General features: G+C 43.6%; 1 protein-coding gene across 1 annotated transcript in view; it reads left to right on the top strand.

Moving 5' to 3' along the window:
• The first annotated feature begins 7,722 nt into the window (after positions 1–7,722).
• TSEN15 (tRNA splicing endonuclease subunit 15) overlaps positions 7,723–26,522 on the top strand; it is a 67,592-nt gene continuing 48,792 nt past the window's right edge. Inside the window, exons 1-3 of the mRNA XM_082266090.1 lie at positions 7,723–7,847; positions 11,161–11,242; positions 24,248–24,383. Of these exons, the coding sequence (XP_082122216.1) occupies positions 7,761–7,847; positions 11,161–11,242; positions 24,248–24,383 (305 nt within the window). The 5' untranslated portion in view covers positions 7,723–7,760. The remainder of the gene's footprint in view (positions 7,848–11,160; positions 11,243–24,247; positions 24,384–26,522) is intronic.

Here is a 26,522-nt window from a genome sequence, read left to right on the forward strand (position 1 = left end):
GAAAATTGATCACGGTTAAGCAACCAATTTTTCGTCCAGGAGGTCCGCTTCTTCTTCCTATTGCTCGTACGTCGCCTCAGAGCCAAAACTCCAACACTAACGACAGCAACGGACGAATTCACGGTCGCCATAATAAATTCTCGAATGATGTCTCGGAAAATAGCGAAATGTCGTCAACCAAACAAATGCTACCGAAATCAGCGCGAGATGCCCAGAAGGGTCACGGCCAAACACTCACTTCCTCTTTTGTAGCGGCGAACGTGCGTGGAACGTAGTGACGTCATTTTCTGTCGGCAGACAAATGTCCTGGGCAAGTTTTGAGCACTTTTCAACAGACAAACAACAAACACACCAGCCGCGAACATTTGTAGGACGTTCTGTCGGCCGACGATCGGTACGTGTGTACGGGGCTTTAGGCTCCGTTTCCACTGCCGCGGCTACGAAGTCGTGCTACTTCTAGCGCGACTTCGTAGCGAAAGTAAACTGCGGCTTTCAGAGCGACTTGTCCCTCATTATAGAGGGAAGTCGCACTGAAGCCGGCTCAAAAGTAGTGCACAAACTACTTTTGAAGTCGCCGCAACTGAAGTTGCGGCAGTGGAAACGGGCCGAATTGAAATCAATGGCTTTTGACTTGCTGTGCGACTTGACACGTGTCAAGTCGCACAGCAAGTCGCACTAGTGGAAACCGGCACTTACACACAAAGTCAGGTACATACGATGTATGGACCTGGCAGCAAAAGGGTTAAACTACATTGTGAAGTATGCCTGAAAGCAGAATTTAACCCAAAAGCAAACATTTTTTATAGTGCAGCTTACCAATTCTTACATTTGATGGCTGCATTTGTTTTCTTTTTATAAGCTTTCTTTCCTCTATTTTCACCTGGTGATCTGGCCAGTAAGTCTGTTGTTTTTCAAAAGAACAAGTTCTCATGCAGACTGTATCTGTTACAGGGATAAGACAAACCATTTACCACTGGCAGAGGTGCTTACAATGATCAGTTTTATTTATATAAAACCTATCCCAGAAACTGTTTTCTGTAACTGTTTATAAAATAAAAGCCGGAGTTTGGCTTCAATATGTTAGTGTATTCAAATCTGCTACTGCATCGTACACTCCCCTACCCCAAGACTGACAATGCTGCTGTCCTAAGGTGCCCTCTGTGCTCCTTCATCCAGAGCGTTAGCACTTTAATACAGGAGGTGTGTTACTGGCCAGACTACTAGTTAAAAAAAGAGGGAAAAAAGACTAAAAAAAAAAAAAAAAGAATGCAGCCACTACATATAATGGTTGGTAAATTGTAATATATTACATTTTTAGGTTTTGTGTTTAAAGGAGAAATACAGCCAAAGCTTGTTTGGCTGTGCTTCTCCTATGGATCACAGGAGTGCAGTTCGTTCTGCACTCCTTAGCAGACAGCGGGTTGAAGTCACGGAGCTTGTCCAGGCTGGGGAAAGATTGCGACAATGTAGACCTGGACCGACACCCAGCTCAGCCTCTCAGCGAGCCGCTGAGATTCTGAGCGAGCCGCTCCCGCCCCCTCCACAGCCCTGCACTCGAGTGAGCACTGGGGGGGAGAGGGGGGCACAGCAGAGAACCGGTTGACTGACAGTCACCGGGCTCTCTGCTCCCAGAGCACTGAGAACAGAGCAATCAGTGGTATTCACTCGGTTCTTAGCCTTAGAGGAGACGGGCACCGATGCTGCATCTAGCTAGGAAAGTATGATTCAAAAAAAAAAAACTCAACTTCTTTTTTAATACCAAATTAACCACGAATGACAGCTACAGTGTGGGCTTACTTTGCCCATAGGCCGTCATATGACATCCCCCTGCGGCGCGCTCTGTGATCACTGAGTCTTTAAGGGTCAGCTGATCACAGATCAGGGTAAAGATCCAATCACAGCGGCCCTTTACCACGTGATTAGCTGTGTCCAATGACAGCTGATCACGATGTTAACCCATGCCGGTTATCGGCTTTCCTTTCCTCATGCTGACAGCGTGAAGAAGGCAGAAGAGAGCCTATAAGCAGGACATCTACACTGATAATCTAGGTACAGATTATCAGTGTTCTGACTATCAGCGCAGTCACAACTAGGGACTGACCGATTATCGGCAAAGCCGATATTTCGAGGGCCGATATTGACTTTTGCCGATATATCTGTATCGGCCCCGGAACTGGCTGATATTGCCGATAGTCCAAATATTGCTTATCTAAGGGTAAAATGATGTCACATAGCATAATTCCGTTTACAAATGTTATTGAATATGCCACTCACATATGTACAAATTAAAGATATAAGCAATTCCACATTAGCAGATCTGCTGGCAGATCGGTATCTCTCACCCACTTGCCATGACACCTGGGTGATACTGCTCCGTCCGGCTTACAATGACGATCTAGGAGGTCCACACACGTGACCTCCGAGATTGTATGCCGGAAGGATCGGAATCACCTGGGTGTCACTTACGGCAAGTGGGTGAGAGACGAATCGGTATCGGGTGGGTGGGAGATGGAGTGGGTGAGAGACAGAGTTGGGTGCCGAACGGAGCGGTGTCACTCGGGTATCACTAACGGCAAGTGAGTGAGAGATACCGATCTGCCAGCAGATCTGCTAATGTGGAATTGCTTATATCTTTAACCTCTTTACGACCGCCCCCCGCAGATGTACTGTGGCAGGCAGCTGCTTCTGCGCAAACCGCCATAACCGTACGTCTGTTGCGAGAGGGGAAGCCAATGCACAGGGCAGGCGGCTCCGATTGCAGCCAGACACCCGCGATCGTTCCCCACTGAGAGAGAAGAACGGTCAGCTGTTGTAAACGCAGCTGACCATTCTTCTCCCTGGAATGATCATAGAGCCCCTGTGATCCTTCTATATAGGAACACAGGTCTCTATGATCATTTCACAAGCCATGCCCCCCCCACAGTTAGTATCACTCCCCTAGGCTCACATTTAACCCCTTGATCACCCACAATGTTAATACCTTCCCTGCCAGTGTCATTATCACAGTAACAGTGCATATTTTAAGCACTGATTACTGTAGTAATGTCACTGGTACCCCTAAAAGTGTAAAAAATGTCAGTCAGGGGTCCGATCTGTCCGCCGCAATGTCGTAGTCCCACAACAAATCACAGATTGCCACCAGTAAAAAAAAAAAAAAAGAACAATAAAAATTCCATAAATCTTTCCCGTAGTTAGTAGAAGCAATAACTTTTGAGCAAACCAATCAAAATACGCTTATTGCAATTTTTTTTACCAAAAATATGTAGCAGAAAACAAATTGGCCTAAAATGTTAAAAAAATTAGATTTTTTAATTTTTTTTTTGGGAATGTTATATAGCATGTGAATGTGAAAAATATTAGATTTTTTTTCAGAATTGTCGCTATTTTTGTTTATAGCGCAAAAAATAAAAATCGCACAGGTGATCAAATACCACCAAAAGAAAGCTCTATTTGTGGGAAAAAAGGACGGAAATTTTGTTTGGGTGCAGTATCGCACAACCGCGCAATTGTCAGTTAATTTCACGCAGTGCCAAGTTGAAAAAAGTGGCCTGGTCATTAAGGGGCCAAATCCTTCCGGTCTTAAAGTGGTTAATTTGTACATATGTGAGTGGCATATTCAATAACATTTGTAAACGGAATTATGCTATGTGACATCATTTTACCCTTACATGAGCATCACCACCTAATGGTTGGAGGAGGAGAAGACTAGTCTCGGACCCTGACATAGGATGTACAAAAAATCGGCCGATACCGATAGGCGATGGCCAAAATATCGGTATCGACAACGAAAAAACAATATCGGTCAATCCGTAGTCAAAACAGTGCCCACCAGTGCTGCCTATCAGTCCCCACCAGTGCTGCCAATCAGTGCATACCAGTGCTGCCAATCAGTGCTGCTACTCAATGCCCATCAGTGTCACCTATCAGTGCCTCCTCATGTCACCTATCAGTGCCACATATCAGTGCCCTTTAGTGCCACCTATCAGTGCTCATTAGTGCAGCCTATCAGTGCCCATCAATGCAGCCTATGATTGCCCATCAGTGCCACCTATTAGTGCCCATCAGTACAGTCTATAATTGTCCATTAGTGCCACCTATCAGTACAGCCACATCAATGAAGAAGACAAATTACTTACCGTATTTGCATAATTTTATAACAGAAACTAAAAAAAAAAAACTTGTTTTTTTTTTTTTTCCACAATTTTAACCATTTTTTTCGTTTGGTTAGTAAAGAATAAAAAACCTAGTGGTGATTAAATACCACCAAAACAAAGCTCTATTTGTGTGAAAAAAATATGATACAAATTTCATATGGGTACAGTGTCGCATGCAATTGTCATTCAAAGTGTGAGAGCGCTGAAAGCTGAAAATTGGCTTGGGCAGGAAGGGGGTGAAAGTGCCCAGTAGGCAATTGGTTAATCCAATGCAGAATGTCTATGAAAGGGACTTTGTAACATTTGCCACTCTGTGCCTGTTCCTTGAAAATTGAATGCTGTGTTCATTACAGTTGTTGTAAACCTACCTTTATAACTTTTACCTATAGGTGAGCCTATAATAAGGCTTACCTACAGGTACTGTAAATATCTCCTAAACTTGCACCGTTTAGGAGATATTTACATTGCATGCAGCCAATGACATCATCAGTGCATGCGCTCTGAAGAAACAACCGCCTGTGCCGTTTCTTTACAGTCCTGTGTCATGACCGACGGCAACTGCGCGCGCATGCATGGGAGTGACATCACGCGGCTCCGGCCAGTAATACAGCAGGAGTCCGCAGACCAGGAAGGAAGACGGGCGAAGATGGATGCAGCCTCAAGCGTACACAACGCGGGCTTCGTTTGGAGGTAAGCAGACATCTCAAGTCTCCCGCAAGTTCGCCCTGCACTCACGGACACCCGCGAGTGCAGGGCGATATCCTGGCAGGGCTGAGGATGGCAGTGTCAGAGGCGAGCTCAGCTGTCATGACTGAGAACGGAGCCCGCTATTTAGGCCCGGCTCACAGGTGGCGTGATATCAAGTGCACTCTGCCTGTGGGAGGAGGAGCCATATAGAGGAAGCACGCGGCTCTGCTCTCTACTGCAGCCGTGTGCTTCCTCTGTATGACTCCTCCTCTCACAGGCGAAGTGCACTTGATATTACTCCGCCTGTGAGCCGGTACTACGGAGGAAATAGAGGCTCCATTCTCACATTCTTGACAGCTGAGCTTTGACACTGCCGCCCTCAGCCCTGCTGGGATATCCACAGCATACCACAGAGACCGGCACCACAGAGCCCAGCATACAACAGAGCCCGGCACCACAGAGCCTAGCATACCACAGAGCCCAGCACACCACAGAGACCGGCACCACAGAGCCTAGCATACCACAGAGCCCAGCACCACAGAGCCCAGCATACAACAGAGCCCGGCACCACAGAGCCTAGCATACCACAGAGCCCAGCACACCACAGAGACCGGCACCACAGAGCCCAGCACAACAGAGCCCAGCACAACAGAGCCCGGCACCACAGAGTCTAGCATACCACAGAGCCCAGCACACCACAGAGACCGGCACCACAGAGCCCAGCACAACAGAGCCCAGCACAACAGAGCCCGGCACCACAGAGCCCGGCACCACAGAGACGGGCACCCCAGAGCCCAGCATACCACAGAGACTGGCACCACAGAGCCCAGCATACCACAGATACTGGCACCACAGAGCCCAGCATACCACAGAGCCCAGCACCACAGAGACCGGCACCATGGAGCCCAGCATACCACAGAGCCCGGTGTAACGTTAGAAAACCATACCTTGTTAGAATTCCATACCTACGTCACTTCCTGTCAGAAACAGCAGAGCAGTGTAGCCGTGTGCATGCTCAGAGCCCCGGATACATCATTTAACAGCTGAGAAGCTGACAAGTGCGCATGCTCGGAGGGTATGAAATTATAACGATAGTGTGTGTAATGCTACACTTGCGGCGGTTACATTAAAACAGCTCGGCTGCAACATGAGTCATCTCCGCTGCTTCCCCTGTCACTTCCCTGATGTCGGCTACTAAATGAAAAAGCAGCAGCGGGTGTATGAATTGTAAATGACGGAGATCTCGGCTCCGTGATCCGCTTTTAAATTTATTAGGCGAGATCAGGGAAGTGACAGGGATAGGAGCGGAGATGACTCATATTGCAGAGGAGCTGTTTTAATGTAACCGCGGCAAGTGTAACGTTACAGTGGTGACGTAGGTGCACCGGAAGTGACGAGGGTATGGTTTTCTCACGGGTATGGTTTTTTCACGGAACACCGGCACCACAGAGACTGGCACCACAGAGCCCAGCACAACAGAGCCCGGCACCACAGAGATGGGCACCCCAGAGCCCAGCATACCACAGAGACTGGCACCACAGAGCCCAGCATACCACAGAGCCCAGCACCACAGAGACCGGCACCACGGAGCCCAGCACAACAGAGCCCGGCACCACAGAACCCAGCATACCACAGAGACCGGCACCACAGAGCCCGGCACCACAGTGCTCGGCACCACAGTGCTCAGCACCACAGAGCCCGGCACCACAGAGCCCGGCACCACAGAGCCCGGCACCACAGTGCTCGGCACCACAGAGCCCGGCACCACAGAGCCCGGCACCACAGAGCCCAGCACCACAGAGCCCAGCACCATAGAGCCCAGCACCACAGAGCCCATGGGATGTCTGAGGTAAGTGTCACATAATGTGCTAGTATGCAATACATACTAGCACATTATGCATTTACTTTGCAGGGAAGAAAAAAATTTACTTCCTCTTTAAAGCGGAGTTCCGGGCACAGAAAATTTTTTTCAGTGAACATACCCCCGGGACAGTCAAGGCTAGTACATTCCACAATGGCTAGCCTCTGATCTGTCTCGGTTCGCACTTACCTGCCAGAAGAAATACTCACTTATAAAATTTCTTCCACAGCGTTTCCATCTCTCTTGTGGGCAGCTGAAGCCGGCGCGGTCCTCTTCTGCGTCTTCTTGTCCCAGAATGCGCCTGCACCGGCCCCTCTCGTCACTTCCGGTGCGGCGCCGCATTCCTCCACAGCTTCGGGGCATGCCCAGAAGCTGTTTAGCAGGAGGAATGCGGCGTCTCCCCGTAAGTGACGAGCGGGGCCGGTGCCGTCACATTGATTCCTGGGAGCGATGACGTTCAGCTCCCAGGAATCAGTGCAAGCCAGGAAGTGACGGCGGAGCCGCGGCACAGAGGGAGGAAGTGAAGAATAGGTGAGTATATTCAATCTACAATTACAAGGTGAGTAAAAAAAAAAAAAAAAACCTAACTATCCAATTCCTTTTCAGGTGAATGAGAACAAGCGGATGGGCACAAAAAAAAAGATTGATTTTGTGCCCGGAACTCCGCTTTAAAGCATGGATCATCATTATTTATGTAGTTCAAGGAAGGTTTTATAAGAGAACCAAGAAGAACGTGGAACTAAAGGCTGTAGATCCAAAAGAGTGGAATCTGGAATCCCTACTCACTCACCAACCGTTTAAATATCGTAGATTACTGTTACTGAGCCAATCGGAATGACTAACTCTATAATATCAATGTTCAAAGTCCGCTTCCAGAACAAAAAAACGTTTTAGTAAATATCACTATACTCATTTCCGGTCAGAAATCGTTATTTATTTTACATGAAATAGATTATCACCATCAACTTTTTAAAAAGACACTACAGCCGGAACCTGATACGGACTGTTTGTTACCCACGGAAGGTATTTCTGTGTGCACTCCTCATTTTCCGGTTGTCATGGACACGGAGCGAGTCGGGATCACTGCGGAATTGAACGTTGGTGTTCGGGCGGGGGCGGAGCCCTGGATACTGGAACACCCGCGGGTGAGGAAATGGGCGTGACCGGTGCCGTGTAGGGGGTGTTAGGACGTGGCATTAGGAGTAAGGAGCAGAGCACGTGGTGTGGTTGTGTGTAGCGGACGAGGATGCCGTGCTGATGGCTGCTGGTTTCCACATGTTACTGCAATGCTACAATTAGTCGGTCAATGCGACTAAAAAGGCGGACCTTTCTCCTAAATAGTCCTTTGTGTGAAAGTGGAGCTCCGCCCACCAGCGCTCCATAATAAAATGAGGGAAGCAGCCAGCACTCCACACTCCGGTGATGTGAGGGCATTTTTAACCATTGCAGGCAGTCTGTGTGATGTTTGCTATTGGCATTTTTAACCACATCACTACCAGAGCCTTTTATTCCATTGTTGTACACATGTTAACATACCTTCCAACTTTTTGAGATGGGAGCATAGGACACCTATGAGCAAAAGAATGTAGGCATTCACCCTCCACTGCGCCTCCTTAACATCCTCACAACCGTGCTATAGCTGAATGACAGTCGGCTACAGAATACATTGCAGCACATATACTAAAACTGGAATGATACAGAGAATATTAGCATGGCCCCTGTACAAGGATAACACGCAAATTCGCAAAGCGTTCTATGGTCGCACATTGCTGGAAGGGCGTCTATTGACATCCCATGGTCGCGCTTCTTGTGTGCCCCCTGCATGTCTCCAAAGACATGCTGGTACGTTAATTGGCTCCTGTCTAAATTGACCCTAGTATGTGTATGTATGAATGTGAGTTAGGGACTTTCTATTGTAAGCTCCTCGAGGGCAGGGACTGATGTCAATGTACAGTATCTCACAAAAGTGAGTACACCCCTCACGTTTTTGTAAATATTTTATTATATCTTTTCATGTGAAAACACTGAAGAAATGACACTTTGCTACAATGTAAAGTAGTGAGTGTATAGCTTGTATAACAGTGTCAATTGGTTGTCCCCTCAAAATAACTCCACACACAGCCATTAATGTCTATATTTTGTGTGGCCACCATTATTTTCAAGCACTGGCTTAACCCTCTTGGTCATGGAGTTCACCAGAGCTTCACAGGTTGCCACTGGAGTCCTCTTCCTCTCCTCCATGATGACATCACGGAGCTGAAGGATGTTAGAGACCTTGCGCTCCTCCACCTTCCATTTGAGGATGCCCCACAGATGCTCAATAGGGTTTAGGTCTTGAACCATGCCTGGCCAGTCCATCACTTTTACCCTCAGCTTCTTTAGCAAAGCAGCGGTCATCTTGGAGGTGTGTTTGGGGTCATGTTGGAATACTGCCCTGTGGCCAAGCCTCCAAAGGGAGGGGATCATGCTCTGCTTCAGTATGTCACAGTACATGTTGGTATTCATGGTTCCCTCAATGAACTGTAGCTCCCCAGTGCCGGAAGCACTCATGCAGCCCCAGACCAGGACACTCCCACCCCCATGCTTGACTGCAGGCAAGACACAATTGTCTTTGTACTCCTCACCTGGCTGCTGCCACACACGCTTGACACCATCTGAACCAAATACGTTTATCTTGGTCTCATTAGACCACAGGACATGGTTCCAATAATTCATGTCCTTAGTCTGTTTGTCTTCAGAAAACTATTTGCGGGCTTTCTTGTACAAAATCTTTTGAAGAGGCTTCCTTCTAGGACAACAGCAATGCTGACCAATTTGATGCAGTGTACAGCGTATGGTCTGAGCACTGACAGGCTGACCCCCCACCCCTTCAACCTCTGCAACAATGCTGGCAACACTCATACGTCTATTTTCCAAAGACAACCTCTGGATATGACGCTGAGCACATGCACACAACTTCTTTGATTGACCATGGCAAGGCTTATTCTGAGTGGAACCTGTCCTGTTAAACCGCTGTATGGTCTTGGCCACTGTGCTGCAGCTCTGTTTCAGGGTCTTGACAATCTTCTTATAGCCTAGGCCATCTTTATGTAGAGCAACAATTCTTTTTTTTAGATCCTGAGAGAGTTCTTTGCCATGAGGTGCCATGTTGAACTTCCAGGGACTAGTATGAGAGAGTGAGAGCGATAACACCAAATTTAACACACCTGCTCCCCATTCACACCTGAGACCTTGTAACACTAATGAGTCACATGACACTGGGGAGGAAAAATGGCTAATGGTGCCCAATTTGGACATTTTCACATTTACACAGGGGTGTACTCACTTTTGTTGCCAGCGGTTTAGTCATTAATGGCTGTGTGTTGAGTTATTTTGAGGGGACAGAAAATGTAAACTGTTATACAAGCTGTACACTCACTACTTTACATTGTAGCAAAGTGTCATTTCTTCAGTGTTGTCACATGAAAAGACAGAATATTTACAAAAATGTGAGGGGTGTACTCACTTTTGTGAGATACTGTACAATATATGTGTAAAGCACTGCGTAAATTGACGGCGCTATAATAGATATTAAATAGTCTTTTTTTTTTTTTCCTATGCTGTTGATAAAATAAGCAAGTTCTACTTAGCACCTAACCCCCGTTCACATTGGTGCGACATGACAGTTCAAAATCACATGACAAGTCGTGTCCTATTTGTGAATATGGAACCATTTAAATCAGTGTGACTTCAACTTGCACCGGTTTGAAAAAAGTTCCTGCACTATTTTGTGCAATCTCATGTGTGACTTGCATTATCATCTGTGCATGAAATCGCACAGATGTAGGCAAGCCGCGAATGAAATCACACTGACTGCTGGCTTCAAAATCGCTGTGAAGTAGCGTGATTTCAAAGCCACATTCAGCGTGAATTGGGGCTTAAAGTGGTTGTAAACCCTCACCTATATACCCAGTGAAGTGACTGGCGTCAGGTGATACACAGAGATGAAACAAATCCTCCTACACAAGTTGTACCTGTTTATCTGTAGTCTTCTATTCTCTACATCTGTTCAATGTCCTGAGTTTTAAAGCTTGTCTGAGTGTTCAGGAAAAAGGGGGCAGAGAGCTGAAATCACACACCGCAAAGCTCAGTGAGAAGAGCTCTGAGAGCTGATTGGAAGGAAGGGACATACCCCCTTTACACACAAACAGAGCTGAGGCTGTCAATCAGCTGGAGAGAAATGACACCTAATGTGCTATTATTTAAGACCATACACACTGTAGAAGGATATGTTTTGTTAATTTTTTATGTCTGAGGTTTACAACCACTTTAGTAAAAACATATTTTATAAACTACATTAACATAGTCCAATTCAGTATATATAGTACAGAAGGCGATAAAAATCATCAATACATCTGCAGCAGTTTTTCTTAACTGAACAGGATCTCCCTTTATGTTTTGTTTTGAATTCTCTTACAGTTCAAGCAGATGATATCATTGGATGTATCTGACAGTTCCCAAGTTTATTCTGCATTTCTAGTATATATAGATCTTCTAGAAGGTGAGTAAAAGCTTATTTCTTGATCTAGAAATGAATTTCAGATGTAAAGAAATTGTAAAATAACTGTACATCAGGGCTCGACAAACCCGGGGCGCCAGATCGCATTGGCGACTAGAATTAGCGACCTGGCGCCTGGGGTGCACTGCAAGATGTGTCCTGTCCCTTTTGCGCCCCCCCCCCCAACCACTCACCGAGTGCACGGAGTTCCGCGCCGTCCGAAAATTGAGGCCGCGGCTTTTCGGCCTTCTTCAGTGAGAGAACGGGGAACTGGCACCCTCTTGTGGTGGCCGGGAGTTTGACAAGCAGTTAATAATGGCTGTTTCCCCTGCCTGTCCTCAATGCCTGTCCATCTCCTTCCCCAAGAGGAGATGAGAGGGAAGTTTTTGCAGGCTTCATCTCCCTGTCCACTTACCTTTGCTTAAAAGGTAAGTAGACAGGGAGTGTGGTTATTATTATTATTATTATTATTTTTTTTTTTAATTATTAAAAAAAATAATAAATATTTTTCTTTTTTTTAATTATTATTTTTAAAAAAATTATTTTTCTTTTTTCAATTATAAAAAAAAAAAAATATTTTTCTATTTTTTTTCAATTATTATTAAAAAAAAAAGATATATTATATAATAATATAATTTTTTTTTCCTTATCGCCATGCCACAGCCGAAGGCCCCTTTCACACGGGCTGTCTGATCAGGTCCGCCTGTCAGTTTTTCAGGCAGACCTGATCGGACCCTTCAGTCTCCTCTATGGAGCAGTAATCTGCCGCCATCTGATCCTGTCTGCCAAAGACAGACGGATGGTGGTTCTATTTTCTATCCATCTCATGGATCGGATCAGATGGCATCGGATGGAAACAGACAGACAGTCTGTTTCCATCCGATTGCGCTATAGAGGAGAGTGGGGTTCTTGTCGTCTTTATGTGTAAATTTAGTATGTTATTTTTTTGGAAATAAAGCTTGGTTGTTTGTTTAAAAAAAAAAAAACTGGCTCCTAACTTTTTTAGCTTGCTGCTAGATTTCAGGAAAATTTGTCAAGCCCTGCTGTTCATGGATTTACTGATTTCTAGCAGTTTTTCTAAAATCAAACCTGTTAGTTTCCATACTGCAAATGCTGGTTTAATCACTTCAATACTGGGCATTTTCACCCCTTCCTACTCAAGCCAATATTTAGCTTTCAGCGTTGTCACACTTTGAATGACAATTGAGCGGTCATGCAACACTATCCCCATATGAATTTTTTTTCATGCAAATAGAGCTTTATTTTGTTGGTATTTATATTTTGGTAAACAAATGAAAAAAGAGCAAACATTTTGAAAAAAAACAAAAAAACAAAACCTTTTTCTTCGTTTCTGTTATAATATTTTGCAAACATGTAACTTTTCTTCTTCATTAATGTGCGCCGATGAGGCTGCACTGATGGGCACTGATGAGGCGGTACTGTTATACTGCACTGATGGACACTGAAACCTGCACTGATGAACACTAATAACCTGCACTGATAATCAGTGCCCTTATTAGCAATCCTTTTCTCACACAGACACAGTATACAGCCGATAACCAGCAAGTCTGTTAACATGATCACCTGTTGGACAAAGCTAATCACATGGTAAAGTGCCACTGTGATTGGCCCTTTAACTTGATCTGTGATCAGCTGTGTCCAAAGGACCCAAGGGGTGCCCGGGAGGCGCATTCTGGGAGGACTTTCATGGATGCCCTCCCAGAAGGAGAGAACCACGCTGTAGCCATCTTTCGCTATTAGCACAGTATTACCTGCTTGCCGACCGCCTCACGTACATGTACTGCTCCTGCTGAGACTGGACCTGCCGATCGTTTCCGACAGAAGCAGAACAGCGGTCTGGCTATGTAAACAAGACAGATGATTGCCCTTCTGTGACAAGGGAAGACAGAGATCCTGTGTTTCTGCTTAGCAGGAACACAGATCTCTGTCTTCCCACAGTGCAAGCACCCCCCCCCCCCCCCCCCGCACACACACAATTAGAAAGAACTCCCTAGGGACACATTTAAGCCTTTGATCACCGTTAATGTTAACCCTTCCCTGCCAGTGTCAGTACAGTGACGTTGCATGTTTATTTAGAACTGATCACTGTATTGGTGTCACTGTATCCCAAAAATAGTCACTTAGTGTCTGATTTGTCCGCCACAATGTCACTGATCGCTGCAATTACTAGTAAAAAAAATTAGAAATTCCATAAAAATAACCCATAGTTTGTAGACGCTATAACTTTTGCGCAAACCAATCAATGCACGCATATTTCTTTTTTTTACCAAAAACATAGCAGAATACATATTGACCTAAACTGATGAAGACATTTTTTATTTTTTACATTTTTTTAATGTTTGTGTTTTATAGCAGAAAGTAAAAAATATTGGTTTTCTTTCAAAATTTTCAGTGTTTTTTTTGTTCATAGCACAAAAAATAAAACTGCAGAAGTGATCAAATACCACCAAAAGTAAGCTCTATTTGTGGGGAAAAAAAGGACATCAGTTTTATTTGGGTACAGGGTTGCACAACCGCAAAATTGTCAGTTAAAGTAACGCAGTGCCGTATCGCAAACAATGGCCTGGTCATAAAGGGGGGTAAAAACTTACCTACCTCTATTTCAGCAATACAACGTTGGCTATCTCCATCTTTTCTTTGTCTTCTTCCAAAAAAATCTTCTTCTGTCTTCTCTAAATCTTTGGCCATCTCCATTGGCCAGGTTGGGGTGACATAACTCTGCACGTGCAAGGGAGTTAAAGGAGTTGTAAAGCCAGGAAGGTTTTTTTTTATCTTAATACATTCTATACATTAAGATAAAAAGCCTTCTGTGCGTAGCAGCCCCCCTAGCACTCACCTAAGGTCTCTCTCTATCAGAGATGCCCCCTAGTGTCTCAGCCATCCAAGATTCTGCCTCCCTAATTGGCTGCCGCTACTGTCAATCAAAGTCAGCTAGCCAATCAGGGGAGAGAAAGGACAGGGCTAGGTCGGGGATCCGTCTCTGAATGGATACAGGGAGCTGTGACTCGGCTCGGTTGCCCCCATAGCAGGCTGCTAAACAGAAGGGAGGGGCCAGGATCACAGAAGAGGGACCCGAGATGAGGAGGATCTGGGCTTCTCTGTGCAAAACCACTACAACAGAGCAGGTAAGTATAATATGCCTCCCCTCCCCTCGCCTGCTGCCTATACAATGTAAAATAACGACCTGTCCTGTGTATATTGCTCTCTGCCTTTGATTTAAAAAAATGAAGAAAGCGCAGTAGCTTATTGAAGACCGCCGCTGAGCGGACACATGACCGCCCAAGGCTCTCCTCTCCTGATGTCAGAGGGAACCTCAGCCCCTCCCTCTGCAGTCCTCGGAGCGGGGCAGGAGAGCCCTGACATCAGCTGACTGCACAGTAGCGCTTCAAAATAAGGTATTGGGCTGCATCATTTTTATAAAACAAAGGCACTGAGCAATGTAACAGGTTATAACAGAGGGGATTCTACTAAGGACCCATAATGGCTTAACAACCACTTTAATGTCTGAGAAGATAACATTCTGTTTGTATAGTTTATAGACAAGCTAGTTATTAGACAAAATGTTTTTTTTAAACAGCGAATCCCCAAAAGGAAAGGTTATAATCCTGCAAACTGATAAAGCAAGCCATTCCATTCCTTGAGAATATAAACAAAATTCACTTTTTCAGTAGTTTCAGATACTGTCTTTCCTTTCCCAAATCATATGGCCTAAGCGCACTAAACTGGTGTTACTAGACATTTATGTATGGGGAGAAAGGCACACGCAGAATTTCACCTTTTAACTAAAAAAAAAAAATACATACACATTTTTTTGCAGGTAAAAAAAATGTAAAAATGTGCATTTTACTATTTTTTGTTTTAGGAGCCTGGAAAGCATTGCAGCAGCCAGGTCTCCTGCAGACTGTCATTGTCATCGTACAGGCAGGCAGTTTTACACTGACAGGAAGAATCAATTACTACCACAGAGCTCAACAGCGCCGTGGTAATTCATTGAGAACTACAAGCTGACAACCACAAAGCCTGTCGGTTCTTGTAGTTCATTGATAGACAGGGATCTTTGAAACAATTGTGGCAGCGAGTACGGGAAGAAGATCCCTGACTTTCTGCCACAAAGAAGGCGGGGGGGGGGGGGCCTGATGCTGAACATGTTACATGTTGCACCCTAAATATCATATGTGATCAGAAAGGTGAACTTATTCTTTAAAGACAGGTTTACCTCATTCAGCTACAGAAAGCTGATTGGAAAGAAAAATGAATGGTACATATGCAGCATGAAAGGCTGCAGGGAAATATAGAGTAGTTTGCAAAATAACAAATCGTAGCAAATAAAGAATTCTAAATATACAAAAACTATGCATGCTAAATATATAGTTTATTCAAATAAATTATCTACATTTGTCCACTAAAGTAGAAGAGTGGTAATCCAAAAATGTGATTCAGAACCACAGAGAAATGGTGATGTGTGATAGTGCAGCTCTAAGTTACATGGCAAATCTGAGTAATAAAGTGCTGTGTTGTGAATGGAGACCAATACTTTGTCACCGATTTGAAATCTTGGATCCTTTTTTTGTTATTTCATTTGTGATCTGAGGGCAGCACAATGGCTAAGTGATTAGCACCTCCCCTTAGCACCACTAGGGTGATCTGTTGAATCCCAACCATGGCACTACCTGCCTGGAATTTGCATCTTCTCCCTGTGATTGTGTGGGTTTTCTACGGGTTCTCCGGTTTCCTCCCACACTCTAAAGACATGCTGGTAGAGTAATTGGATCTTGTCTAAATTGGCCCTACTATGTGTATGTATGAATATGAGTTTGGGACCTTAGATTATAAGCTCCATGAGGGCAGAGACTGATGTGAATGTGCAATATACACTATATTGTCAAAAGTATCGGGACGCCTGCCTTCATAGGCACCATACTTTAATTGCATCCCAGCCTTAGTCCGTAGGGTTCAATATTGAGTTGACCCGCCCTTTGCAGTTATAACAGCTTCAACTCTTGTCTTTAAGAGTTCCCTTCACTGGAACTAAGGAGCCAAGCCCAACCCTGAAATACAACCCTACACCATATACCCCCCCCCCCTCCACCAAATGGTGGTTCAGGTTGTAACATGACAAAATGTGGAAAATTTCAAGAGGTATGCATACTTTTTCAAGGCCTTGTTTTAGACATGCAGTTGCACATTATCAAACTTTACTAAAGTTGATTGCTCTAGTCTAGTTGTGCATAGATTAAACTTGATCATCTAGATGGGTTTCCATGTTCTCACCTAGGTGCTAAGGTTTTTCCTGTAGGTTGCAGAAAGGAGCTTGGATGTGCTGATCCCCAGCCCCCAAACACACATATACAAGCAGAGCCCCCATGTTCTACTTCACTTCAGCAAGGGTGAAGACAGGTCATGCATGTGTTTTAATAAGTGATAATTAAAACTAGCTTGAAATTTAGCCATAATGTCCTTTATGAATACAGCGAGTGATTTCTGGTCTCTGATAATGCTACCATACAAGATTAGGTCAGGATCTATAACCACAGCTGTACTTCTTCTTTCCCTTTAGCAGTCACAGAAAATTATGTTAGGAATCTAACATTTTTTACTCTAGTTGCTTGATTGTCAGAGTAGATCAGGCACCTTGCTATTAAATTTAAATAAGAAAATGCTTGTTGCCTCCCTAGGAGATTGGCAAAGCACTATTATTTAAAGAACTAAATATTCCTACCTGCACCTTGTTATTTTTAACCTGCAAAATATGTGTATTGATCACGTAGTTTCATTGTGTCAATTGTTGCTTTGTACGCACAGCCTACAGTAGAGTAAATCTTTGCATTCCCTTTTGAGCAGTTGTTTGTGTTTAAACATGAGACATGCCGCATGGCACTGCACAGGTAATGCATGACCTCAGTCTGTAGTCTAGGAACTAACACTTCCGGTGAAGAAGCTACATAACACAATCCCTAGGTCTTTCAGTCAAGTGTTCTGCAGCTGAGAGCTTTACAGTAATTTGCTCTGACACAACTACAGGCAGAGCGATGAAGGTAAGTGTTTCATCACATTAGCACTCCCATATTTGGAATGCAACACACAGAAATGGCAAGGCTTGTACTGGATGCTATGTGATCCGGAGCAAAAAGTTACCTCTCCCTTTATAGAATAGAGGGATAAGCTAGGTGGAATAATGTATGGACATAGTGAACTTGATCAGCCATGACACTACAAACTGCAGCCACAACGTGTGAGCCCATCATTACAACGTAAGGCAAACAAACGACACAGGGAATATACAGTATCTCACAAAAGTGAGTACACCCCTCACAATTTTGTAAATATTTTATTATATCTTTTCATGTGTCAACAATGTAAAATAGTGAGTGTACAGCTTGTAAAACAGTGTAAATTTTCTGTCCCCTCAAAATAACTCAACATACAGCCATTAATGTCTAAACCGCTGGCAACAAAAGTGAATACACCCTTAAGTGAACATGTCCAAATTGGGCCCAAAGTGTCAATATTTTCTGTTGCCACCAATATTTTCCAGCACTGCCTTAACCCTCTTGGGCATGGAGTTCACCAGAGCTTCACAGGTTGCCACTGGAGTCCTCTTCCACTCCTCCATAAGGACATCACGGAGCTGGTGGATGTTGGAGACCTTGCGCTCCTCCACCTTCCGTTTCAGGATGCCCCACAGATGCTCAATAGGGTTTAGGTCTGGAGACATGCTTGGCCAGTCCATCACCTTTACCCTCAGCTTCTTTAGCAAGGCAGTGGTGGTCTTGGAGGTGTGTTTAGAGTCGTTATTATGTTGGAATACTGCCCTGCGGCCCAGTCTCCGAAGGGAGGGGATCATGCTCTGCTTCAGTATGTTACAGTACATGTTGGCATTCATGGTTCCCTCAATTTGAACACCAACCCGACAATCGCCCTCTTTGTGCGAGAAATCACTAAGGAGATTAATCAACTAAAAGACCAGGGAGTCACACAAAACAAGTAACAAAACCCCAAAAGAAGGCTCCAGGACAATGAGAATATCACAATTAAGCCCTCGGATAAAGGGGGCAATATGGTCTTAATAGACAATGACCAATACAAAACGATGTGTTTAAATATTTTAAACAACAAAAAATGTTACAAGAAGATACTACCGGTCATGTTGGAAGCTTTTAAAGAAGACTTCTATAAGAAACTGGACAGAGCCTTCAATGAAGGTATTATTACGGAGTCCCTATGGACATACATGAGGACTAAACACCCTAGAACGCCTACCCTATATGCTTTGCCAAAAATACATAAAAATAAGGATAACCCACCAGGGCGACCAATTGTATCCGGGAATGGTAATCTTACAGAGACAACAAGTAAGATTATCGATGCATATTTAAGACCACATGTGACCAGACTCCCATCACATCTTAAAGACACAGTCCACCTACTCCAGATACTTGAGGATCTAACAGTACCAGAGGAGGCTTTCCTGATTACCATCGATGTTGAAGCCCTTTACAATAACATCCCCCATAAAAAGGGCATTGAGATTATAAGAGAAACCCTCAAACAACAGAGTGAACGGGACAAAAACTTCAATGAATTCATTGTGATGATGCTAGAATATATTTTAAACCACAATGTATTCACCTTTGATGGCACCTACTACTTACAAACGTGCGGTGTCGCGATGGGAACGAGTTGCGCACCATCATATGCGAATATCTATTTGGGGGCCTGGGAATCAGAATTTCTAGCCGAGGAAAATAATAACATCTTTGTAGACCATATATTACTATGGCAGCGCTTTCTGGATGATATTTTTATCATTTGGACAGGCCCAGAAAACCTAATTAGAGAATGCTTGGAAGTGATGAACAACAATACCTACAATATGTATTTTACACTCAACTACGACAAGAGAAAGATTGCGTTTCTGGACACCTGGATACTAAAAGAGGAGAATGGAGAAATTAAAACAACCCTTTACCGAAAGGAAACAGCAGGAAACTCAATCCTGCATGCGACAAGCTTTCATCCAACACCCTTAAAAAAAGCTATACCATATAGCCAATTCCTAAGACTAAAGAGGAACTGCACAGAGGAGGCTGACTTCCAAAAAGAAGCCGGCCTCCTGACAGGCAGACTCCTGGAAAGAGGGTACACTAGAAGTACTCTCAGGAAAGCATTTAACAAAGTTAAAAAACAACAAAGACATGAACTCCTATTCAAAACTAAAAAAGTGGATGAAATTAAGGAACAAGGAGAAAAAAGCCGTATTATCCTACGATTCACAAATGAACACTACAAAATTAAAAAAATACTTCAGAAGCATTGGACAATACTAAGTGAAGACCCTGTAGTAAAACCATTTGTCTCTGACAGCCCACTTGTCACCTATAAAAAGGCCGGCTCCCTAAAACAAGATCTAATACATAGTGAATTTAAAGAAAAACGAAAAGACTCCTGTAAGGACAAGGTTACATACCCTTGCGGCACTTGCGCACAGTGCAGTGTCATTAAAAATGTACAGACACCATCCTCCCAAATGGTGAACACTTTAGACCACGTCACTATGTTAATTGTAGAACGAGGGGGGTCGTTTACCTTATGAGGTGCGAATGTGGGTCTTTTTACGTCGGTAAGACGAAACAAGAGATGGGTAAGAGGATTAATAAACATATCCAAAGCATGACCATATGCAACTTCCATCTACCACTTGGCAGACATGTTAAAAACACACATAACAACAAAATGCCAAAAGTAACATTTATTGCCCTTGAGAGAATGCACATACCTCAACGTGGGGGCGATTGGAACAAAAAACTTTTGCAAATGGAGATGCGATGGATCAGGCGTCTCAATGCCACAAAACATCCAGGACTTAATGAAACAGAAAGTTTCAGACCATTTTTGGAAGGTTTTGCCTCTGGCAAAACAGACTAATAATACATGGTAATACCAATTACCAGTGACCAAAAAATAAATTTAAACGTCCTCTTATTTTCCTGCCCAAATCCCCCCCCCCCCCCCTCTTTTTGGTGTACCAGACCTGTAAATGTTCATCAAACATCCCCCCTTCTGGGGGGATATCCTTCTGGGCATCATATATTTTTACTGCTGTTAAAATTAATCCAAGAATGTTATATATATGAATAATGATTTATTTTTTATTTATTTTTGTTATTGTTATGATGGAAAATACTTCTTGTATATTGATATGTACATCCTGCTTCATTAGCAAACCACCCTGTATTTTCTCCAACCTGCACCTGGCACGGTAACCCCTGCCACTCCCAGTGACAGGGGTTCTACTGAGACGGGAAGGGGGGTTGCAAGATCTCTCCCCTCACCCGCCGGTTACGGCAGGTTGCTTCCCAGATCTCGTCATTCCGTGTCGGCGGCCAAACTGTCAGGACCGGTTCGTACTGCGCGCGCATCACCCAGGCGCATGCGCAGTACGAAGCTCCCGAGTCACTGACGGAAAAAGCCGATCAAGCGCGGCGCCTCCCGCGCATGCGCGGGCGGCTTTATAAGGCCGGGGAGCCGGCGTCCCTCCTCACTTCCCTCTTGCAGAGGGAACAGGACGGACGTGGAGCTGCATGCTGCGAAGGACTTTGCCTCTCTTTCAGACCTCCCCCAAATGTAAGTGCTCACTCTATACTCCTTGAAGTCACCAATAAAATACTTTGTACTCACAAACCATTACTGTTAAATCACTTCATGGACACAAACCATGGTACTTTTCAGAATGGGGTAACAGCTCATCCCTTGAGTGAAGCAGCGGAGAGACACATCCCCTTCGTCCCCACCCAAACTCTGCAATTGTAAGTGTTTGGAATTTGGATACCTATATACAATCATTGATTTGGGAGATGTCCCATAATTATACACATATACATGTATTATTTCAGAATTTTCTAAGACACCATTGGAACCTTGAGCAGAGATTCACATATGAACACCTCTTAAATTTGGAGGTGAGTGCAATAATGGTAATAATTACCCTTATTATAATATATTATATATACTCCTCCCATTACAACAATATAATATATCCTTCCAGGCTGTGGTACCTTACGACTCCTTGCTGCAGGCTTGGAGGATGCAGAGAGATTTTCTTTGGTTTGCAGAAACAGGATTGAAAAAACAAGTATGTACCCCTTAGCACTTTGACACACTTATAATTATGTATATTTCCAACGGAAATATTAAATACTATTATTTATACTTTTCAGCTGGGTGACAGAAACCTTTGAAAAAGGCTGATATAGCCGAAACGCGTCAGGGAACTATGGATGAAACTCTGTAAAATTGTTCCTGAGTTTATTTAGGACGCACAGAGACAAGAATCCATATTGACTGTCACAATTACCACAATTGTCACGGATTCACCTAGAATCCTCTTTTTCTATCTTTATCACATTTGGGCCTATACCCAACACTAATGCTCACAGCTTGAGATGCAATACTACTTATATTTGTCTTTCAAAAGATTGTTAATAAATTAAAACTTTTCTATTTTATTATTTTTTCTATTCTTTTTGTATTGAATACTACTTGCCCATAAAGTCCCACTACCTTGGCGTGAGACACCAAAAAACCCCCTTGCCCTCAATGAACTGTAGCTCCCCAGTGCCGGCAGCACTCATGCAGCCTCATACCATGACACTCCATTCTTGACTGTAGGCAAGACACACGTGCTTTTGTGCTCCTCACCTGGTTGCCGCCACACACGCTTGACATCATCTGAACCTAATACGTTTATCTTGGTCTCATCAGATCACAGGACATGGTTCCAGTAATCCATGTCCTTAGTCTGCTTGTCTTTAGCAAACTGTTTGCGGGGCTCCTTGTGCATCATCTTTAGAAGAGGCTTCTTTTTGGGACGACAGCCATGCAGACCAATTTGATGCAGTGTGCGGCTTATGGTCTGAGCACTGACAGACTGACCCCCCCCCCCCCACCCCTTCAATCTCTGCAGCAATGCTGGCAACACTCATATGTCTATTTCCCAAAGACAACCTTTGGATATGATGCTGCACGTGCACTCAACTTCTTTGGTCGACCATGGCGAGGCCTGTTCTGAGTGGAACCTGTCCTGTTAAACCACTGTATGGTCTTGACCACCGTGCTGCAGCTCAGTTTCAGGGTCTTGGCAATCTTCTTATAGGCCAGGCCATCTTTATGTAGAGCAACAACTCTTTTTTGCAGATCCTCAGAGAGTTCTTTGCCATGAGGTGCCATGTTGAACTTCCAGTGACCAGTATGAGAGAGTGAAAGCGATAACACCAAATTTAACCCACCTGCTCCCGATTCACACCTGAGACCTTGTAACACTAACGAGTCACATGTCACCGGGGAGGGAAAATGGCTAATTTGGCCCAATTTGGAAATTTTCATATAGGGGTGTACTCACTTTTGTTGCCAGCGGTTAAGACATTAATCGTTGTGTGATGAGTTATTTTGAGGGGACAGCAAAATGACACTGTTATACAAGCTGTGCACTCACTACTTTACATTGCAGCAAAGTGTAATTTCTTCAGTGTTGTCACATTAAAAGATATAATAAAATATTTACAAAAATGTGAGGGGTTTACTCACTACTGTAACTACACTAAGAGCCGGTTCACACTGGGGCCGCGCGACTCTGTACTACTTCGGGGGCGACTTGTGCATTCCCATGCACCACGACTTCGGAGCGACTTGCAAGGACTTCACATAATGGAAGTCTATGCAAGTCGCTCCGAGGTCACCCCGAAGTAGTACAGGACCCTTTTTCTAAGTCGGAGCGACTTGTGTCGCTCCTATTAGAACGGGTCCTGTAGCAGTCAATGGACCGCGAGGGAGCGCGACTTGTCAGGCTGACAAGTCGCCTGACAAGTCGCACTGGTGTGAATGGAGTCTAATACTTGAAAGTTTACAGTGCTTTTAGGTATGTTTGCAAATATTGTGGTAGTACAGTACGATACAACATTCACAGTGGCTGTATTGGAAATTGTTCATTTGGGCCAGCTTGGCCCAAAAAGTAGCATTACACATGGAATTTTTTAGCAGAACCAAACTGTATCTAAACACCACAAACTGAAAATGCTATTTAATTAATTTTATTATTCATAACAAACTCACCAATCCATCCATATCTCCATGCTTTATTTTGTTGACAAATCACTTCCTAGCATCTGGAGTAAGGGCAGATGAATCATGTAGCATTTGTTTCCTGCAATCCATCTGCCCTTAGCTTAGGCATGCAGGCAGGAGGGCATGCTTAGCCGAGAAAGTCCCTCCTCTCCTCTTTCAAATGAAAGAAACAAAATGCTTGTAAAGACGCCTGAGATGTATGACATAATTTTGGTCTAGGCCAGAAACCACGAAACAACTAAAGAAATGTAAATCAAAGTTTAAAACAAATATAATATACTTTCCTATCCATTTAATACTAAGGCTAGAAGCAGAAGCATTGAAAATAGTTCATGCACACAGGGTGGTTGCCGAGCTCTCCTAAATGCTTTTCCTCCTGGCAGCAGGATTTTGGTGGAAAAAATGCTTGGCGCATGTAAACGGGTCTGGATGCATTTAGACGTGTTTAGGTGCGTCAAGCGTTTGGGGGTTAATTAATTTCATTGACCAGAAAAATAAATTATTCTGCCAATTGAAATTAATTAATGCTCGAGCTCGATGTGCCTAGCGTTATCGCACGTTTAGACACATTTATGTTTGTTTACACGCGTCAAGCGTTTTTTCTTCCGAAACGCTGCTGCTCCTGAATGCGCTGGAAGGGAAGTTTTATTTTTCTGCCTCTAAACGCCCCTGTCTCTAAACACTTCTAAACGCCTATGTGTGCATTGATGCTAACAACGAGGGGCATTTACTGTAGAGGTAAAGAATACAAAACACTAACGTCCCTAAGAGGAGCGTTTTTAACACTCAGTGTGCATGAGGGTTTGATGTAGCAGAAGTTACTAAGTTGCCATGTTAAAGGAATAAAGGAATATTTTGTTTTCTCAGTGAGAAACTGGCACGATTTACAGATTTTGGGCTCATCTGAACTCCATCTTGTCTACCTGGTTGGACAGGAGAAAGCTGACCATATACCTCAGGTCATAATCCCCACACCAGTTACCATGTCATGCAGCCATGAGAGGTATGTAATCTCATTACATCTTTGAAGCCTATCATTTATTCATATAAAGTGTATTGATTCTGTGATATGCAATTTTCTCACTTCTACACATTCAGGGTAACAAAGCAAGTTTTCTTGTGGTGCTAAATTTGATGAAAAAAGTAGTGCAATGAAACATTAGGCCCGGTACACACTGCAAGTTTTTTTTTCTGCCAGAATACACTGATCAGTGCCTGCGGCCAATGGCTGCGAGTGCTGATCGGATGCTTGTTTTCCAGCATGTCCCTTCCACATGCTATGTATACTATGTATACCATGCTTTACACATGGTAATTATTTTTTTATTTTTAATTTTTTTTGTTTAACCCTGCGGGCTGAACAATAAAAAAAAAAAAAAAACTGAGGAGCTTGTGAGAAGCTCAGTGTACTAACTATGCAATGTTAGTACAGCGATCTCCCCACTGTGCTATTGTGTTCTGACAGGGAGACTGCACCGCCCCCCCCCCTCCCCCCGCTGGAACACATTGGTTATCGCTCACAGCCATTGCCTGCAAGCGCTGATCAGATGCCGATCAGCAGCTTTTTTCCCTCCATGCCCGTTGATAGAAGCCAGACACCGGCCATGTGTGCCAGGCTTTAGACTGACTTCTGTCAGACAGACTGCTGTACACACTGACACAGTGTGTACTCAGCTTTAGCTAGTTAACAACATTCTACATTCTAATGTTTTTTTGCCCAGAGGCTCTTTAATCAGAAGGAAAATCCACAAAGGTCAAAAAAGAAAAAAAGGAGGGAAAGGGCACCTTTTGTGTGCATGTTTGGAATAATATTTGCACTTGTGAAGGACACATACTTTTTCCTTTATCCCTGTATTTTGTCTTGTGTATATAATATTCATTGCTGTCGATTCTGCTAAGTTAACAGGGCTTTAGACTATTAAATGCATTGCACAGTTCTTTTTTTTCTGCCAGCTCAGCACACAACAACTTACTTGATGGGCATCTTGATTTCTGCTTCTGACAGTTACAGTAGTAGTGCATTGTAAGCTTAAGGTTCATTTGTACCCAGACTGAGGACATTAACATTTTTAAATGTTTTTAACAAGCAGTAAAAAGCTTAAAAAAAAAAAAGCTTCATGACTTTGTCCAGGGATCGAATTGAATCCCTGGATGAAGTTGTGATAACAAAACGCGTTGGACATGGCTGTACGGCAACCAGAAGTGACGCGATTGGAAAACATGAAGTGACTTTCCGGCGTGGTTCCCAGTATGGTGAGATGTTGCCTGCTGGTTTTGATTTTATTGCTGGTCGTTTCCTGGATGTATACAGTATATCCTATGTTTTATTTTATCTTGTATGATGTAAGTGCTGTTAGTTTTGTTTTAATACATTTTCTACGATTTTGGAGACATATTACACTAGTGGAGCTTTTCTTTTTTCTCCCCACATATGAGGTGGAAAGCACAATGTTGGATTTACATTAACTGTGTATGGTAAAATCGCTTGTTTGCCGAACACGAGCATGTAAGGCATGAAGTTTTGGTGAGTTTTTTACTTATGGGGAGAGGTGAATGGATGAATGGAGCACTAACAGTGTGGCGTGAAGATCTTCACAAGGCTGAAGGACGTTTGAGTGCATTATACCACAAAAGTTTGTACTTTATTGACGGACTTTTGATTTCACATTTTTTTGATCACTGGGGTGACCTTATTTGTGAGATGTATAGTATCTCAAATTTGGACATTGTCACTTAGGGGTGTACTCAATTTTGTTGCCAGCGGTTTAGACATTGATGGCTGTGTGTTGAGTCATTTTGAGGGGACAGCAAATTTACACTGTTATACAAGCTGTACACTCACTGCTTTACATTGTAGCAAAGTGTCATTTCTTCAGTGTTGTCACATGAAAAGATAATATAAAATATTTACAAACATGTGAGGGGTGTACTCACTTCTGTGAGATACTGTGTGTGTGTGTGTGTGTGTATGTGTATATGTGTGTGTATGTATGTGTATATATATATATATATATATAATCTACACCTACATACACTTTTTATTCATTCATGTATGTTCACATATATATATATTATGTTTTGGGATACACTTGAGCACCGCTGTTCACTTATTTTTAGTTGGTCTTAGGTATGGTTTACATTG

The sequence above is a fragment of the Pelophylax lessonae genome, assembly GCF_965119305.1.
Source record: "Pelophylax lessonae genome assembly, chromosome: 8".
NCBI classification, from domain to species: domain Eukaryota; kingdom Metazoa; phylum Chordata; class Amphibia; order Anura; family Ranidae; genus Pelophylax; species Pelophylax lessonae.